This window comes from Dunckerocampus dactyliophorus, chromosome 16 (assembly GCF_027744805.1).
Source record: "Dunckerocampus dactyliophorus isolate RoL2022-P2 chromosome 16, RoL_Ddac_1.1, whole genome shotgun sequence".
Classification (NCBI taxonomy): Eukaryota; Metazoa; Chordata; class Actinopteri; order Syngnathiformes; family Syngnathidae; genus Dunckerocampus; species Dunckerocampus dactyliophorus.
The window spans coordinates 11037017-11056735 of NC_072834.1; the positions used below are offsets into that span (position 1 = coordinate 11037017).

The following is a 19719-nucleotide window of genomic DNA, read 5'->3' on the forward strand; positions in this document are numbered from 1 at the left end:
AGTTACTTTTTTTACTTCTTAAACTTTTATTCATAAAACTGTTGTGTCCTGTCACTCAGGGAACGTGGTGAATGGCACCATCGCCCGCCAGATGGTAGACATGTTAGTAGAGTCGTCAAGCAACGTGGAGATGATCCTTAAGTTCTTTGACATGTTCCTCAAACTGAAAGACATTGTGGCGTCTGATGCGTTCAAAGATTACATCACGGATCCTCGAGGGCTTATTTCCAAGAAGGACTTCCAGAAAGCCATGGACAGTCAGAAGCAGTACACACCTTCGGAAATCCAGTTCCTCTTGTCCTGCTCAGAGGCGGACGAAAACGACATGATCAACTACGAGGAGTTCGCCAGTCGCTTCCAGGAACCCGCCAAGGACATTGGTTTCAACATCGCCGTGCTGCTCACCAACCTGTCTGAGCACGTTCCTCACGACACTCGACTGCAAAACTTCCTGGAGCAAGCAGAGAGTGTGCTCAACTACTTCCGCCCCTTCCTGGGCCGTATTGAAATCATGGGCGCCAGCCGTAAGATTGAGCGCATCTACTTTGAGATCAGCGAGGTCAACCGCAGACAGTGGGAGATGCCTCAGGTCCGAGAATCCAAGCGACAGTTCATCTTTGATGTCGTGAACGAGGGCGGCGAGTCAGAAAAGATGGAGATGTTCGTCAACTTCTGTGAGGACACCATCTTTGAGATGAATATCGCCTCGCAAATTTCCGAGCAGGAAGAAGAGGAAAAGGGAGAAGAGGATGACGAGATAGACGAAGTTGGCGGTGAGGCAGGAGCAGGAGCAGTGAGCGGAACAGGAGAGGAGGACACAAATGGAGAGGAGGGGCCGCCTGAGTCCAGCTCAGCCTTTGCAGACTTCATAAACAGCATGTTAAGTTTCTTCAGCATCTTCACCTTCCGTAATCTCCGCAGACAATATCGCCGGGTGAGGAAGATGACTTTGAAGGAGATTGTGGTTGCCCTGTCCACCTTCTTCTGGACCATCCTACTGAGCATCCTGCACTTTATCTACAACGTGTGCAAAGGCTTCTTTATGATTATCTGGCATACCCTGTTCGGAGGCGGCTTAGTGGAGGGAGCTAAAAATATCACAGTGACGGAGATTTTGGCCAGCATGCCTGATCCAACACAGGATGATGTGCACGGTGATGGACCGGGGGAACCTGGGATGGGGGAGGAGCAAGACATGGGAGGGGTTACGGACACTGGAGAAACCGGAAGTGGGGAAGAGGAGGAGGAGGATACCCAGGAGAAGGAAGGTGGAAGGATACCAGGTATCGATGCTCCTGGTGGGCTCGGCGACATGGGGGTTGAGGCCACCGTTGAACCACCAACACCTGAGGGGACGCCTATAACAAAGAGGAAAATGGTAGATTTTGCTACTTTGGTGAACTTTTGCAAAGTACTGTAAAAGGTTAAGTCATTACTTTGTTTTATAGCAGCAGCCTGAAGAGACTGATGCCAGCCAAAAGCCTCCAGAACCAGCTCCTGTTGAGGAAACACCTCCAGAGCCCGAAAAGGCTGAGTACGAGATGCCAGTTGATTGTTGTTTCTCTTGGCATAGCAAAATTGGCAAACATCCTCAGTCTAATGCTGTAATACTTTTCAGACACCTACAGTCCCTAGGACCTGCATCTGCACCTTGATAGATACTTACCTCCTGCATGAGCCTTATTGTGGTCATTGACATTAATGCATTAACTACTGAGAAATTAAAGAAAAAGTCTAAAAATGTCCTTATAACAAAGTGGAACAAATGCTTCTGGATCAGCTTCTTTTTCCAGATCACCACTCAAATTTCTCAATTAATTGGATCTTCCTGAACCACTCTTTCACCACATTCACTTGGCTAAGATGTTTTTACATCATACTTCTAAGAAGCTCATAAATTGTGATAAAAGCATAACTTCCTTGGTGTTTCTTTCAGTGTTGAAACCGGGGAGAAAGCAGAGAAAGAATCTGAGACTCAGGGGAAAGAAGTGACCACAGAACCAAAGAAGTCTGCAGCGATAAAAGAAAAGAAACCTAAAAAGGGAGGGGGATTCCAAATCTGGACTGAGCTGGAAACACAGAGAAATAAATTTATGGTGAAATTATGATCTACAGTATTTCCCCCACATTTTTGCTATTACTCCCAGCTGAAACTTGTCTAAGATATTGTAATTGTTCCCCTCTATCTTTCTCAGAACTACCTCTCCAGAAACTTCTACAACTTGCGTTTTCTGGCTCTGTTCCTCGCTTTCGCCCTGAACTTTATTCTGCTCTTCTACAGGGTGAGGTCTTGAGTTTGTATACATTTGTAAATGGATTCTATATACTGCACTCTCATAATGGGTGCACGCAATTTTAAAAAATATGCCTTCATGAAGATAATAAGGCTCAGTATTGAATGACACGGTCAGAGAGGTATTAATTCAACAATGTGGTTAGAACTGGGGCTGCACAGTGGCCTAGTGGTTAGCATGTTGCCCACACAGTCAGAAGATCGGTAAGACCTGGGTTTGAATCTCCGTTGGGCATCTCTGTGTGGAGATTGCATGTTCTCCCCATGTGTGTGTGGGTTTTCTCCGGGTTTTCTGGTTTCCTTCCACCTTCCAAAAAAAAACATGCGTGTTAGGTTCATTGGCTACTGTTAATTGTCCATAGGTATGAATGTGAGTGTGAATGGTTGTTTGTCTATATGTGCCCTGCGATTGGCTGGCGACCAGTCCAGTCCGCCCTCGCCTTCGCCCAAAGTCAGCTGGGATAGGCTCCAGCATACCCGCAACCCTAGTGAGGATAAGCGGCATAGAAGATGAATGGGTTAGAACTGCACTGCATCATGTAATTTTTTGAAGGCATGCTTTCACACAACTCTTTTATTAGGTATGGCTGGATAAAGCAGATGTCCAGAGTGTGTATGTAAATGACATATTTCACATTATCTGGTTTGAAAAGGTGTCTGACACCCCACCTGAGGGTGATGACATGGAAGGATCCGGGCTGGCAGAAGGAAGTGGGTTCTTCGAAGGCTCTGGTCTATTTGAAGGCTCGGGAGATGAGGTGGATGGTTCTGGAATGGATGATGGAGATGAGGATGAAGAAGATGTACCACTGTATTTCTATCTTGAGGAGAGCACGGGCTACATGCAGCCTACGTTGTCCTTCCTCGCCATTCTTCACACCGTCATCTCCTTCATCTGCATCATTGGCTACAACTGCCTCAAGGTAGGCGGACGGTGTGAGCTGTGATGCTACAGATTTGTTCCACATGTTTTCTCGATTTTATCAGATTCCACTGGTGATCTTCAAACGGGAGAAAGAACTTGCAAGAAAGCTAGAGTTTGATGGACTTTACATCACGGAGCAGCCAGAGGACGAAGACATCAAGGGCCAGTGGGATCGTCTTGTCCTGAACACGCCGTATGTGGAAGGAATAAGAATTGCATGTATAGGGAATACTGTATGCTGCAAAGGGTATAATTATAGCTAGGACATTCATTTACCTAAACTGCAAAAAGGACAGGGCGTTACTTGGAAGCAGACAATAATTGAAGAGGGGCTGTTATCTCCAAAATTTTAAAAGATTAAATATAGCACGTTTTATGTGTAAACTTTAATCATTTGGACTGCATGAGAAAGTAGAAAGGAAAACATACCTCTCTTTGATCACATGGTCATTTGTTAAGACGTGTATTGCACAACACAGCAGCAACAGAACCAATGTTGTAATAGCAGTAAGGAGCAAACTGCTCAACCAGCACCAATACTACTGAGTTCATTGTACACAACAGTACGGCAAGTGGAACTCATTTCACACCAGCTTCACACCAACAGCTGAGTAGTGCAACCAACATTTTAAAGCACATGCAAGGGTAGAAAAAGCTCTCATGATACTTCAAATGCAGCTACTATGTTAGAAGGTTACCTAGGGTGACAACTGTTTATACGATTTTTTAAAGCAATGCTAATTACAGAGACCTCCGCGGTTATTTGCTTGTGTCGACTTAGTGGTTACTTGAATAAAGGCTTTAATTGCAGTTTTTACGGTATCCAAAAATCACATAAATGAATCCTGTCCTTTTACCCCAATAGGTCCTTCCCAAACAACTACTGGGATAAATTTGTCAAACGAAAGGCGAGTTATATTTGCTTTGCTGTTAAAATAAATACAGTTCTACTGGATCTATTGTAAGCAGCCAACGTCTGCATCCAGGTTTTGGATAAATATGGAGACATTTATGGCCGAGAAAGAATCGCCGAACTGTTGGGTGTGGACCTGGCATCCCTGGATGTGAGTCAGCAGCATGAAAAGAAACAAGAGGAATCTGACAACTCAGCATTTGCATGGTAGGCAAAAAAGATGCTTTGGATGTTTTAAATTGTAATGGAATTTGAACTCATGGTGTTGTTTGTCTCGTCAGGGCGACTACCATTGACATCAAGTACCAGATCTGGAAGTTTGGTGTGGTGTTCACGGATGGTGTAAGCACCAGGAATTTCCATGCAGTTTTTTCTGCCATTGTGTCTATATACGCACTGATACTGTATTGAGTCAAATAAGACCAGCACTCTATATGGGGCCTGTTTTTGGAAAAATATATTTTAAGACAAAATGAAAGGGAAAAAAAATACTTTTCAATAGTCATGTTTTCAATATCTGCGATTGGCTGGCGACCAGTTCAGGGTGTACCCTGCCTCTCACCCAAAGTCAGCTGGGATAGGTTCCAACATACCACTGCGACCCTAATGAGTATTAAGCGGCACAGAAAATGAATGAATGGATTTAATATCAGTAAAATAATAACTGGTATATTTCTTAGCTGCTGAAAATGAACAAAAATTACCAACGAGACACTTTTTTTTTCCAGTACGTCTCTGCTTCTTTCCAGGTCACTGGTGTGTATATTTGAGTGACAGGAACAAAAGCTTTGACATGGGGAGAAATCGTTAGGCGCCACCTGTTTGCGTGTATAAATCTCGAAACCACGACTATAAGACAGCCCATTTTTTTTCCAGACTTGTATTGTGTTATATGTATGATATGTAATGTATTATATTTGTGTCAATCTGATAATAATCGGTTTTAATCGATTCTGTCACAGCGGTATTAATTCAACAATTTATAGGCATTATTTCCAATTAACCCTAATCGCAATAACAGGACTAAGATGGAGGTAGCAAGGGTGAAAGGTCATATTAGTGAGGAGGTTTTTGTTTTTTTTTTAATACTGTACAGGTGGCTCATTAAGAGGGTAGCAAGAAAAAGAGCAGAATAATTCACTTTGGTTAAAAAAAAGTTTCCAAATTGTTTTCAAATACTTTTTCAAATACTTACTTACTTACTTAGTGTCATTTACTTATTTTTTAATAAAATGAAAATCATTGTGTTCTTAGTTCAATTTGTATATGAAGTACATGCACCTATCCTTCGCCCAGAAAAGTTCTAATATGTTTTTGAAAAACACTGATCATCTTCTCATGAGTTTGAGTATATAATCCCCAGTGACGTGCAGTCAGGAAAGGCAGGTGAGGCAGAGCATCATGATGAACGATCAAAAACAAATAATGATAACATAAAATTAATATTTGTCCATTGAACTGTATTCAAATTTTTCTGTATGATTCCAATCGTCAACATGTTCTTCAGTAAAAATGACGGCATTTTCACATTTTCTGTTCAAATACAGGAAAGAAACCTAACGTCAGTCTGGCACGAGCGTCTTTTCTCGGCTTAGTGCGCCAGCCATGCCTACTATATGAGTGCACACTGAGTCGGATCATCACGCGTGCCTGATTTTCTGTTTGTCAGCAGGTTACCTTTGTAATGTCTTCAATGTAAGTGTGACATCATAATTCTTAATAATACATATCCGTAATAATACAATAATACCAAGAAATGTCATATGGAAGGCACTTGCAGTACCACTTCATCCTGAGGGGTGGGGTTGTGCATGAGCTGGAAGGTGCTTGTCACTGCTGTTACTCCATAGAGAGCAAAACCCATTTCTAATGCATTTGACTTGCTGCAGCTGGTGTTGCTGCTGTCAACCCCCCTTCCAAAAATGTTTAAATCAACACCCCTTTAGGATGAGGCGAGCACTGAGGCGCCTCCACGTATGAAATTTCTTTGTATTTTATTTATCCTGATTAGCAAGGATAATGATGTCACATTTACATTAAAGACATTACACAGGCTGTAGAAAGTCATGGTGAATAATAAATATGTGCGCATTCAGCAATTTTTACTAAACAAAATGTTTAAAACAATTGGGATCCTACAGAAAAATACATTTATATTTCAGTTCCATGGAAAAATGTTAATATTTATTTTATGTGGACATTATTCACTTTTTTATTTAAGCATTATCAAGCTCTGCCTCACCTGCCTCCCCAGACCGCATATCACTGAACACTGCATACAGTTGTCTACCAAGTTTAACTAGCTTTTCAAGTTTTATCTAGCTTGCTTTGTTGGTTTTAGCGCGTATATGTGGAAAAGTGCAAACGTTCCAATGTCTGATGCAACCCTTGTATTCTCACGTCCAAAAATACTGCCGTGCCAAAGATGCCAATGTTTTTGGCCAAAGATGCAATGTTTTTGGCCATGGCTGTATAAATTAGGCCGATTTGGGTGTGTGACATCTTTGGCCAAAAACAATTGGCATCTTTGGCATGCCAATATATTTGGCCATGACTGTATGACTCATGTTAAATGTTGTGCTTTAAATCTCTTTCAGACCTTCCTTTATCTGTGTTGGTATCTGATTATGTCTCTGCTCGGCCACTATAACAACTTCTTCTTCGCGTGTCACCTGCTGGACATTGCCATGGGCGTCAAGACCCTGCGCACCATTCTGTCTTCAGTGACGCACAATGGCAAACAGGCACGTGCATAAAACAAAACCAAAAATACATATGAAATATACACTCTTGTGCAAAAGTATTGGGTCACCAGGTCATTTCACCTACAGGATGTAGTTGTGTCCTTCTAGTCAATATCTTCATACGTGTGTACTTACTTAATCCTTCATTCTAAAATATCTGCAAATCATTTTCACTAGTAATGACATAAGATGAGTTGTACTTCTCAGCGTTACTTTGTTTTGTTTATTATATATGTATAATCTGATTTGGATGTCTCAGCAGGTTGTTGCCATGCAGATTAGTCTAAAACATAACTGGAATTCTCACAATACACTTACACTTTATTAGGTACAACTGCACACTATAATGAGATACAATAGGAGTACTGTTCCAGAAAATAATAATGATCATCAGTTTTCCGCAATAGACAAAAGGATTTGTCGCCTTCCTGTTACAAATACAGGAAGTTCACTGATGCTGGACAAAATCTAAGCTCAGTAGTGCTGTCAAGTGACACTATATGGACAAAAGTATTGGGACACACGGTCATTAGATTTACAGAAAGTAAGAATGCTAAGATGGCTTTATACAAGAATTTGGAGCATTAGGTGAGGTTTAAGGTCACCGGTGCCACTCAGAATGTCTGTGTGAAGGTTGAGGTCAGCTCTCAAGTTTTTCTATAACTATACTCATCCATGCATGCTGTTATGGACTTTGCTTTGTGCGTACATGTCAGTCCAGTCATGCTGGAATTGATTAAGAGCGGCATTCCCCTCACTTGTGTCCATATTTCAAGCCTCCCCCCGTATGATGATGCTCATTCTGCTCCTCATGTCCCTCTAGCTGATGATGACAGTAGGCCTGCTGGCAGTAGTAGTGTACCTGTACACTGTGGTGGCTTTCAACTTCTTCCGCAAGTTTTACAACAAGAGCGAGGATGAAGACGAACCGGATATGAAATGTGACGACATGATGACGGTGAGTTGTTGCAGTCGTCGAGCCACAGCCAGCGCTCACCAGCGCTCTCACACTCTTGTCTGCTTCTTTTTCTATAGTGCTACCTCTTCCACATGTACGTGGGTGTACGTGCTGGCGGCGGCATCGGAGATGAAATCGAGGATCCTGCCGGGGATGAATATGAACTATACAGAGTGGTCTTTGACATAACTTTCTTCTTCTTTGTCATTGTCATCTTGCTGGCCATCATCCAGGGTAAACAAACTATAAAACTTACCATTTACAAGCCACAACAATAGATAAGGTAACCAAAATATGAAAAATAGAGCAGTTGCACACCACTCCATCCACAATAATAAACATTACAACAAACAATGAACAATATTTGTAGATTAGTTTAGGCATTTTTATGACAAATATTTGTGTGTGCCTATGCTGCAGGTTTGATCATTGATGCTTTTGGAGAACTCAGAGATCAACAAGAGCAGGTCAAAGAAGACATGGAGGTATGTCATTTGTTGTTATGACTTGACAGTTCAGCACCAGTTACCAATAAACCATCATTGATTGTTTTCTGCAGACAAAATGCTTCATATGTGGCATCGGGAGCGATTACTTTGATACAACACCACATGGATTTGAGACTCACACGCTGGATGAACACAACCTGGCTAATTACATGTGAGTATACTGCATCTAAATGTGTGTGCTCATATAACTTAGTATTCATACATATGCACCAGGAGGACTATTAACATGTTAACGCCTCTCAGGTTTTTCTTAATGTACCTCATCAACAAAGATGAGACTGAACACACTGGACAGGTCAGTCTGATTGCTTGTAATAAGTTTGTTTATCAGTACATGGCATCAACTTTCTCTAAATTCTTCTTCCCTATTTTATGTTACAGGAGTCATACGTTTGGAAGATGTACCAAGAACGTTGCTGGGACTTCTTCCCTGCTGGAGACTGTTTCCGAAAGCAATATGAAGATCAACTGTCATAACGAACAAGTAGCTATTTTATATATGTATACTTTATATAAACTGCTGGATGAACATATACGGCAGCAAGTCAAACCTCGCTTTCAGACACTGTGAGAAGAGAAAGTTTCTGATGTGCAAATAATTGGACTCGTTGAGTGCATTAAAATGTACAACATTATTTAATTAGTGCCTTCATCTGAACACTTGATTTTCCTGCAGAGAAAGACGTTATGTGTGTTAGCTTCACATTATCAGTCTTTATCTTACAGAAATAATTATTAATTCAAATCCATGCATTGTGCTCTAACATTATTTATTTGTTTGAATTTGTGTTTTTGTGTTTTCTACGTGTAGTTTTGTTTTGATCCTGAGATTTCATTGACTGCTCCACACGCGATGATGAATATATTGTGATCTTGTCATCTTGAATCGTGTACTTATTTGTTATTTTTTCTCATTTTAATTTGATGTGGATGTCTCAGCAGGTCGTTCGCTGGCGTGCGGATTTGGATGAGAAATGAGCCGAAGAGGTTTAGAGGTTTGAGCGGTTTAGCCCAAAACAGAACTGTAATTACATAATCACAGTGTCCACTGTACAAGTGCACACTCACTTTCCACTACATTAGCTACAACTGCAGAAAACATCTCCCTTTACAAAAATAATACGGTAATACTCAGGTGTTCAGGAGTTATGTTTATAGTTTTCAATGTAGAACTGCAATGCATCATATGGAGAGTTGATTTTCAGTTTTGGTGAACATATAGCTACATATAGCTGCAACAGTGTGTCTATGGGGATATTTTGTCCAAATGTTCTATTGGAATCAGTGCAGCCCTACACATTGCAAATTACAATGACAGTAATAAACATACTGTTAAATTAATACCTCTCTGACAGTGCCAATCTAAACATATGAGACACAGACCAGATGCTTATGAGATTGTGCAGTTGTATCTAAAATGAAGTGTGTTGATAGTAAACGCACACATCCATAGACACACAACGCACAGAATCTTTGTGCAACACAACAGTCTGGGCATGCGTGCTATTACAACCTCTTCTGGTCCCAAAGCGGGGGAACATCCCATCTGAATGAGGATTAAGGCTGAGCATTAAAACTCACATTGAGCCTCATGTGCTTTCTACCCATCGTGTCCTGCTCGCTACATTTCTCCCAGAGTCAGTCAGTCAGAGCAGTTGTCACCATGAGCGTCACTGGGATCCATCAAGGGACACTCAGGATGTATGGTGAGTACAAGATCTTATTTGTTCTGTTTTGTGACTGCAGGTGTTATGCTCATTTGGATGGATATGTTTAAAATCAGCATACATTTCCTCATTAAATCAGTCTTTAGTTATAATAGGTGCTTTTTACCCATAATTACAGAGCACTTTAAAACACTGTGCATGTGAAGGTCACCCAGTGTGATAGTCAAGTCTAGATCATATCTGCTTGTTGTAATTTGGTTATTTCATGAAGCATACGTGTGTTGTACGCACTGTGGGGATCCAGATGTGTTGGTGTGATTTTGATAGAGGCACACACTCGTTATTATGTTATGATTGGTGCAGTGCCTTGATCCACCAAACATATGACAGCCTCTATAATCTGCTGGGATGATGGCCGAAAGTGTGTTTATGTTGTAATCCAGCAGCTCCTCATGTTCCCAGGATCACGGCGCAATTGCTTAATACATTCAATAAGCATGCTTTGGGTGAGTACAAATTACTCCAAGCAGTGATCTGATTTATTTTTCCTGCCTGTCACCTCTCATTTTAAGGTGGATTTCTTTTCAAACAATGGAAGAAGAGGTTCCTGCTCCTGACAGCTGAAGGCAGCCTTCTCGTGTGTCACCATGCTTCCGCTCCACCTGACCAGCTGGTGTTGTTGCAGAGCAGCTGCGAGGCCATCGTGGAGGGCAAGGAGATCCTTGACCTGCCAAAGCTGCCTGCCGGTGGGGGTCGAGATTGCTGCTTTGCGCTCATCTTGACTCAAAATAAATACCTGCTCCTGCTGGCCGACAGCCCTGCAGACTGCAGGTTTGATGGCCCTCACTCTTCTACCTTAAAACACTTTAATGGTCATTCTACAATCAGACATAGTGGTGTGAATGATGGAAACATGCATTAACAATAAGGATATTGTGGTAAATTGTGCTCTCATTATTGTGTGAATATTTAGAAACAGGCATTCACAATACAGTAGTACAATTTTATATCAAAATAAACATTTTTCTATCCTTATTGTGTAAATGCTGAGAAGTGAGCATTTACAATAATGCAGTATGATTTATTTATTTTGTTTATATTATATAATAATACTATCATAAGGATGTAGTAATAACAGTAAGATAATATAAATAAATAAATAATATTAATGATGTCTGGAGACCTGCTTTCACACTAATGCTGTGCTGCATTATTGCACTGCCCAAACACGTCAGTGCAGTTTACTGAACAAGACATTTTCTAAAAGTGAGTAATGATAGTGAGTAATGATTCATTAGAATTTGTGTGAATAACCAATAACAGAGTTACTTCTTTGCCTTGTAGCCAATGGCTGAACGTGCTGAAAAAAGTGAAACAGGTGAGATTTGTATTTTTATTATTGTGGCATAAATGAAGCAAAGGATAACTTCTATGTAGAATGTAATGGATCTGCTGTTATCAACTATGTTGCTCATGACTTTTCTGTTCCTTTAGAGCATCTCGTCACCTCTCAGTCTTTGCAAGCGGCATCAGGTGCCGCCGCTCAGCATCGCTCTAAAAGACCTGGTACCCGATCAAATCCAGGATAAAGATCCACCTACTCCACCAATCAGCAATGGAGAGGCGCCTTCTCCTGGGCCTCTGATTGGCTCCCCAAAGGACAAAGGTCAGTTTTAGTGTGTCGTGTTTATCTCCGTTTAGTGAGCTCACATGTTCTTACAGGGTAGCGATTCAGTTATAAAGTTTTTTTGCTTATACTGTAGTGTGTATCTATCTGACTTTCTACAGTACCAGTACCAAAAGTTTGGATGCACTTTCTCATGCTGGTACTGTGTGTGCGTGTGTGTGCATGTGTGTGTGTGTGTGTGGTCTTTCCAACTCTGCCTCTCTTTTTCATGAGAGATTGTCTCCAAACTTTTGACAGGTACTGTATGTGTGTTCCTGCCAACTCTTATGTAGTTTTCTCTGCTGCATGATGCAGATCAGCAAATCAGCGAAGTAGTTGATTTGTTTCGGGCTAATTTAGGGCACTAACTCCGTGGTTCTGCAAACATGACCTGGAGAAAGAATTAAAGCTGCTGAGCTACGTTGCTGCGACATAGTTATATTTTATAATGAATGACCTCTTTCACGTCAGACAGGAAGAAAGTATTTTACTGTTTTCCTGGCGGTTGGTGCTCGACCCCTTTTGGTGTAATCTCATCGGCAGCATTTTCATATGTTGGAGGGAGTGCATACAGGCACATGGAGGCCATAGTACATACTACAGAACCACATCATGAGGAAATTCAAAGAAGTTGGATGTCATTTTTCTATTTTTGGTTTCTTTTGCAGTCCTTTGTGGGTTAATGATGTGTTTCTGTCAATTATATGGTAGAATCAATAAAGATTTTAACCTGGAATATTTCTTTGATCAAGATTGGGATGTGTGCTTTGTATGGAACTGTGTTTAAATGTGATGTCGCTTGTGTGTCACCCAGGCAGGAACTCTCCACACACCAAGTATTACAAAGGAAGTGGACACTCAGTGGGCTGTCTTCGTCACGGCACCATCAACAACGCTCAGACAGTGAGGGCTGTTTACCTGCTGATGGGAGGGGCTGCTGCTTCCTCTGCTATGGGCTACTTGGGCTCGTGCTCGCCCTCCGGCCTGGATGCCAAAGCTCCTGACCTGCCCCTCAGCGCAGACTTCTCAGATGTGGGACCGGCAGGGGCATACCACAGCGACAGCCCCGCCATCACCTCCCCACACTTTAACAGCTTTGACTTTGAAATGGCGGACGCTGACTTTAATGCTTTTGATTGTGGTGGGTTTACTTTTTAATAGCTAAAAAAAAAAATAGCTTGTCCCCTCCTGTCACACCATGACAACAACCAGTAACCAGTACAGCACGCTTTGTGCACAACTGCGTACACCTTCTATGTAATTTACCATGATAACATAATCAGCACTGTCAGCGATTGTGAATGTTGGTAGAATTACAACATTAAGGTGTGTTTTTGTATGTCCACTGACCATGCATGGATTAATACCACTGACTTAGTTAGAGCTCAACTGCAACCATAGTGTATTACATATATAGTAGATTAGATTTTTTTAAATGTTCATATTTTGTGTATATGTGCAAATTGTAACTGATAATCCGTTACTTTCTGCTCTTCAGCAAACCTAATGTCAATAGTCAGAGGCAGTTCCAGAGTCTGTTGGCGCCCTTGGCAAAAATACACAGGGGACCCCATTGCATAGCACCACGGCTGTAGGAGTTCAACGTTTGTCAGGCCCCAACTGGGCTGGGGCCCCTTGCAGTTGCCTGTTTGCAAGTAGCAAATTTGCTGAACAAATACAAGAACACCTTTTACTGTATAGGTGCCTCAAAAAGGGAGCTTATGAGCTGTAGCTCATCAGCTGATTTGGAGAAATTCATCAAAGGATAAAAGAACGAGTGTCCTTATAATTCTTCAACTCAGACATTATTGCGTATTTTTTTAAAACACAAATGACAATTGACCACAGTATTTGGAGGTCTGCTTTGTGGTGATGTAAAATCAAATGTAAATAGAAAGTAAAACATTCATCTCTCATTATATTTTGTCAAATTAACTCAAAAGACTGAAGAGATGGAGACACCTGCCCTATCCACACACAAAGACGGGCGCTTTTATAAGGAATAAATATCTTACAAACATAATAATGCAGTTTCTTTTTTGTGAATTATATTTGTAGTTGTGTGGAACTGGACCGCATCATACCGAGTGACTTTCCTAATGTTTTGTTGTTGTTATCTTATACATTCTCACCTTCTCACCGGGCTCTCTAAACGAGCAGTAAAACAGCTGCAGTACATCCAGAATGCTGCTGCTCGAGCCCTGACTAGAACCAGGAAATATGACCATATTAGTCCAGTACTCAGGTCTCTGCACTTGCTTCCTGTCGCTCAGAGAACATACTTTAAAACAGCTCTGCTTGTGTACAAGTCTTTTCATGGCCTTGCGCCAAAGTACATCTCTGACATGTTAGAGACACATAAACCATCTCGAGCTCTGAAAAGCTCAGGGAGTGGTCGCCTGCAGGTGCCCAGAGTCAGGACTAAACACGGTGAAGCTGCGTTCCAGTTTTATGCTACCAAAATCTGGAACAATCTTCCACAAGATGTGCGACAATCGTCAACTTTGGCAATATTCAAATTCAATCTGAAAACACTTCTATTCAACTGTGCATATGACAACTGAAAGTATTTTATCTGCACTCTTCATTCCTAATCTTTTTTGTTTTATGGAATGATTTATGGAATTTCATGTAACGAATTTAGAATGATTTTATGTTTTTATGGAATGATTTTATCAAGTGATTTTACCCTTCTTTTCTGTAAAGGACTTTGAATTAACGTGTGTATGAATTGTGCTCTATAAATAAACTTGCCTTGCCTTGCTTTACATTAAAGCAAAAAATGTGCTCACTTCTACAGCATTTAAACCGACAATAACAATAATATTTTTCAAATTGTTACCTCAGATTAGGGTCAACAAAAAGATAAGCATAGCGTTTGGCCTTTACTTAAAACGCTATTGACTTAATTGTTGCATTTTCGAACTATTGTGCAATGAAATTACAAAAATATAGGTCCCAATTGTTCAGCGAAACTATCAACGCACAAAAAAACGAGGGGCGTTTGACCGCCCGAGGGAGGGGGGGGCGACTATCTTGAGTCACGTCCACACTCTTTGCTGTAGGTCGCATTGTAGCGGTGCTTGTCATCGCTCGTCGGACCGGTGTAACAGAGCAGCGGTAGCAGCAGGGCTCCCCCTCTGTCGCTGCTCTTATACGCACACGCACACGCCGCGCCTGCCTGAGCCAGGAATGGATAACGGCTGCCTTCAAACATGGCACTGCGACATTATACCCTCGACTTCAGCCTCTCGTCGGCAGGTAAGAGGAGGCCGGCTAGCGGGCTCGGCACAGTCCAAACACGGCGGGTCACCTCACTGTGGTGTGCTCCATGCTAGCTAGCTTAGCTAGCTTCCCACAGACGTTAACCTGATAGACTAGTGTGTCACTGCCCTTCAAAGAGCTATCATTGATTTCATTGAAACATCGGCGAACGCGACGTTTATGTTTCAAGCCGTCATTATTTAATGTAAATACAGAGTGGAACATTTAAGTAGATTTTTAAAAATCACATGTCAGTTTTGTCAAACGCTATTCAGTGAATATTTGAACATTCTGATATTGCTGATAATAGCATGCGGCCATGTTTAATACAGCGCAGTGGCGTCGGACGTGGGTAAATTCGTCATGTTTATATATAATATATCAATGTTTGTTGGAAGAGTCATTATAATAATGGAGGAGTTACTGAAATTACGGAGTTGGGTGGTAGTTTGACTTGCTGTTGTGTTCTAATTTCTCAGCTTACAAACAGAGTCAGAATACTTTTTATTGCCGTTGTCAGTGACAGGTTTCACAAACTAGGACTTTTTTCCGGTGTTGTGGTGGAACATAAAACAGACTAGTAATAATATCAAACTACAACGGCATGCAAAATAAAAATAGACAAAGATAAAGAAAAATAAACGCAATATATGATCAGCATACTAAATGGTGTACCCTTTTGACATAAGTATTCATTAAATGTTTGTATAATTGCACTGCATCATTCTGAGAGATGTTTCTGCTGTATTGCATGACTTTGTGTGCTACTGGGTGTGTCATGTTAGTTTGGTGATGTAGAAGACTGAAATAAATATTCCCATCTGTGCATCCCTCTCGTGCCCAGTTGACTCCGCATCAACAGTCCCCAGCCTGCTGTCCATATTTCACGAGCAGGAAATGACAGAGATCGTGCATGACACAGACGGGCGTGGATACCTTGCCACCTTTGTAGGAAAGAACGGCAGGTAAATATTTTCAAAATAAACACATCTGTTGGAATGAAGAAGTTGAATCAGCCCAACATCAAATGCCCCCTATTATGCAAAATTGACTTTAATGACGATATAACACTAATATTGTGTGTGACTATTGTGGGACTTGTGAGACTTACTTCCTATGGGACCTTTTTAAATATGTGGAAATGAATGATTTGTGTGTTAGACCATCCATTTAGAAAATCACTTCATTGATGTGTGTCCATTTAACTTGACTCCTTTATTCCTCAGGCTTGTTATTCTGCGTGTGCACGCCCACGGGTTGCTCACTATCGATCTGCAGTGTTATGATGGAGATAACATTGCTCAGCTAGACAATGTAGGTGCCTTTAACCTTGTGTTCACTTTCCGTCCACTCGTTTAATCTGTCGTTTAATCACTCTTTGATTTCATCAGCTTTTAAATACACTGGAGAAGAAACTGAAAGTTCTCTTAAATGGCAAGATTACCCGCATTAAAAGGTAAGCAAACTCGCGAAAGCTCTTGACTTGACAAGGAGGCTGCGTATCGTTTCATGTTGGGGTTTTCAGGCTGCCGCCTCTCATCCGAGGAGCCAAAGTAGACCGGTACTGGCCCACCACTGACGGAAGACTGACCGAGTACGACATAGACCGTGTGTTATACGACGAAGACTCTGCTTACCAAAATATCAAAATATTGCACTCGCAGCAGTTTGGGAACATACTGGTCCTTAATGGAGATGTCAGTAAGTGTGGAATTTCATGTTGGGGATGTCCTATTTAGCAGACGTGGCTTTTAAAAGAATGACTTTTAACTGTACAGACCTGGCAGACAGTGACTTGCCCTACACTGAAGCTATCATGGGCGGTGGCAAGGAGGACTACGCTGGCAAGGAGGTGCTGATTTTAGGGGGAGGCGATGGAGGCATCCTGGCTCAGGCTGTCAAACAAAAGCCAAAGATGATCACCATGGTGGAGATATCCTTTAAACATCTTCACTAATTAAATCGGTTTTGTCTTTCCCTTCGAACGCCATTGTAAGCGCTGGCGGCTATTCTGTTATATATATGTATATAGATTTCTGTTTACACTGAATTCTGTTTGCATGTGACTTGTAATATTGTTTGGCCTTGACAAGCTTGGATACATCGACCAGAAGGTGATTGACGGGTGCAAAATGTACATGAGGAAGACTTGCGGCAATGTGTTGGATAACCTGAAGGGAGACTGTTACCAAGTGAGTGAAGGAGTGTTGCTAAAAAAAATCTCCCTTGGGCATTTCTGTGTGGAGTTTGCACGTTCTCCCCGTGTGTGGGGGGGTTTTCTCCAGGTACTCCAGTTTCCTCACACATTCCAAAAACATGCATGTTAGGTTAATTGGTGACTAAATTGTCCATAGGTATGAATGGTTGTTTGTCTATATGTGCCCTGCGATTGGCTGGCGACCAGTCGGGGTGTGCCCCGCCTGTCGCCTGAAGTCAGCTGGGATAGGCTCCAGCATACCCCCGTGACCCTGATGAGAAGCGGTATGGAAAATGGATGGATGGATGGATAGTCACTGCTTAATCACTGTTTGCTAATACACACCTTGCTGACTCAACACAGACTTGTACGCGTGTGTATTTCAGCTAACACACCATGAATACAAATTACTGTTAGCAGTACTACAAGTGTCCACATTGGAAGCAAGTTTTGTCATCTTGCAGATTCTAGTGGAGGACTGTGTGCCTGTGCTCAAGAAGTACGTCCAGGAGGGAAGAACCTTTGACTACATCATTAACGACCTCACCGCAGTCCCAATATCAACAGAACCAGAAGAGGGTGTGCACAAGTGAATATATTGTCACTTTGGTTTATGATCAGTTCACACAAGTCTAAGGATGTGATGTGATCATTCCAGACTCCACGTGGGAGTTCCTGCGTCTCATTTTGGATCTGTCAATAAAGGTCCTGCATCCAAAGGGGAAATATTTCACACAGGTGAACAACTGTTATGTGGGCTGTGACATAAATGAGTCTTGACTCAGAGATGATTGATGCTTGATAGAATAGAATGCTGTTGAATGTCAGTGCATCATAGAGGGAACCACAAAATTACTGCATAAATGAGATGAATGGTGAGGAATGGCAATACGCCCCCTAGTGGCTCTGAGCAGGATGGGGGTCAGGACGCTCAAAGCAATCTTTCATGACATTTCTTCTTTGAACACATGTGCTTTTACTCCCTAGGTTTGAATGTGTCCCATTCACAGCAGTCATTACTATGAAGATCAGGTTCAACAAGTCATTGGCACCATGTGACATCTTCTTTTTCCCCTGCTGCTTGATCATCAGGGCAACAGTGCAAATCTGACGGAGGCGCTGAGTCAGTACGAGGAGCAGCTGGGAAGACTCTCGTGTCCTGTGGACTTTTCCAAAAAAGTGGTTTGTGTTCCCTCCTACTTGGAGCTGTATCCTTTCAAGAGTAGATTGACAGCACGCACTTTGGTAAAAACATCATCATGACTCGATATTGAAATGGTGTTGCAAAGCAGATGACTACATTTGTCATCTTAGCAGCAGTTCCCATCACTGCACAAATATGCCGCCGCCACAGGGCTGTGAATTGGTTGGTTCTGGTTAAGTGCTATGACCTTCCAAGCATGCTGTAGTGGCCACATCATTAGTCCGTACTTTGATCTTAACCTTTTACTATGTTAAGAGCCTTTTCCAATTAAGGTGATTCACTGTAAAGCTTTCATTTGTATCGTAGTTAGTCTTTTATGTTAAAAGACCCTTTTAGTCTTTTATTATGTTAAAAGAGCCTTTTCTATTTATGATTTACCGTAAAACTTCCATTTGTATTTTAGTTAGTGTAGGAATCCTATATACCGAGTCCAACATTTTATTTTCTTATCACATGAATATGTACAATTTTCTGTGTCGTAAATGTGCTGCAGAAAACCTGAATCGGTGTTCCATCCTTAACTGCGTGTCAGGTGGGTTTTCTACACGGTATGGAAGAAGTAAATTCTCTCACTGAAGGTTTTTTTTTCTCTCCTTTTCTCCTGATGCTGGATTGTGAACAGGCTTTTTTTCTGCTGTAGCCCTCAAGGTGTGTTCAGACTGAATGAGACACTCTGCAACAGAAATACCTGTACAAATCCACCATGACACAAACACGCGCCCAATGATTATGGTCAGTCGCCTTGGAATTAGCATGCAGTGTCAGAACACTCCAGTGGTCTGTTAACTCTGAACACATCTGTGGGAGCGTTTTTATTCTTCCCTCTCTGTCTTTTAGTTGTGTATTTATCGTTTGCGTTTGTTTGAAGACCCGTTAACATTATTAAGGATGCACTCTTTTCAACTGTGAGCGGATACACTGACAATGTAATGTTACTGATAGAACCCCTTCAGGCTTTTAAGTTGCCGCTCAGATTGTGCGATACACCGATTTATGGTCTCACAATGGAATTCTTTGTTAGCTATTTTTGTTGCAGCTACTGTGATTAGATTCTTGTTCCAGCTTGGCATTCAAATGTCCAAAAGATGTTTTAAAAGGGAAATGATTCCACTACTTTAATTCCACCCTTGTGCTATTTTATGTCATGTTTTATTATTAGTAACATTTTCTACCACTCACGCATTGGAAGGACACTGAATGTAGCTTGCCTAGCACGTTTACAAGCAACCCCGTGGGACTCATTTATTTATTCCCTTTTAAGTTCCTTGAAATGACATTGTCCCACACAATTATTATTTTTTATTTTGTGACCTTTAGCAATTAAAGTGGTTTTGGCCGACGGACTGTTTTTTTTTTTTCTAGGAAGAGATGTTTGTTAT

At 41.6% G+C, this 19719-nt stretch overlaps 3 protein-coding genes across 9 annotated transcripts in view; all 3 read left to right on the plus strand.

Annotated features, from left to right (window-relative positions):
* Positions 1-9258, plus strand: part of LOC129168758 (ryanodine receptor 1-like) — a 52955-nt gene extending 43697 nt beyond the window's left edge. For 4 of the 6 annotated variants that reach the window (XM_054754401.1, XM_054754402.1, XM_054754403.1 and 1 more), the window contains 16 exons: positions 60-1378; positions 1449-1534; positions 1937-2096; positions 2196-2282; positions 2947-3216; positions 3281-3411; positions 4084-4126; positions 4205-4338; positions 4413-4473; positions 6729-6875; positions 7699-7833; positions 7911-8067; positions 8254-8318; positions 8393-8493; positions 8586-8637; positions 8724-9258. In XM_054754401.1, coding sequence (XP_054610376.1) covers positions 60-1378; positions 1449-1534; positions 1937-2096; positions 2196-2282; positions 2947-3216; positions 3281-3411; positions 4084-4126; positions 4205-4338; positions 4413-4473; positions 6729-6875; positions 7699-7833; positions 7911-8067; positions 8254-8318; positions 8393-8493; positions 8586-8637; positions 8724-8819 — 3044 coding nt within the window. In that variant the 3' untranslated portion in view covers positions 8820-9258. The remainder of the gene's footprint in view (positions 1-59; positions 1379-1448; positions 1535-1936; positions 2097-2195; positions 2283-2946; positions 3217-3280; positions 3412-4083; positions 4127-4204; positions 4339-4412; positions 4474-6728; positions 6876-7698; positions 7834-7910; positions 8068-8253; positions 8319-8392; positions 8494-8585; positions 8638-8723) is intronic. The other 2 variants (XM_054754405.1, XM_054754404.1) reach the window with 1 other exon arrangement.
* On the plus strand, positions 8725-14429 carry LOC129168760 (uncharacterized). Its single transcript, XM_054754408.1, has 6 exons — positions 8725-8826; positions 9282-10048; positions 10582-10840; positions 11354-11387; positions 11504-11675; positions 12490-14429. Exons 2-6 carry the CDS (start codon positions 9934-9936, stop codon positions 12831-12833), a joined length of 924 nt encoding a protein of 307 aa, XP_054610383.1. The 5' UTR covers positions 8725-8826; positions 9282-9933; the 3' UTR covers positions 12834-14429.
* A 310-nt stretch (positions 14430-14739) lies between these two features.
* sms (spermine synthase) lies at positions 14740-19683 on the plus strand. 2 transcript variants are annotated; one of them, XM_054754923.1, is made up of 11 exons: positions 14740-14936; positions 15784-15904; positions 16166-16253; positions 16331-16395; positions 16465-16640; positions 16718-16872; positions 17042-17131; positions 17601-17725; positions 17795-17874; positions 18229-18344; positions 18873-19683. In XM_054754923.1, exons 1-11 carry the CDS (start codon positions 14891-14893, stop codon positions 18978-18980), a joined length of 1170 nt encoding a protein of 389 aa, XP_054610898.1. In that variant the 5' UTR covers positions 14740-14890; the 3' UTR covers positions 18981-19683. The 2 variants fall into 2 exon arrangements, with proteins under 2 accessions (XP_054610898.1, XP_054610899.1); XM_054754924.1 differs by having other exon boundaries at positions 14742-14936; positions 17601-17715.
* The last annotated feature ends 36 nt before the right edge of the window (positions 19684-19719 follow it).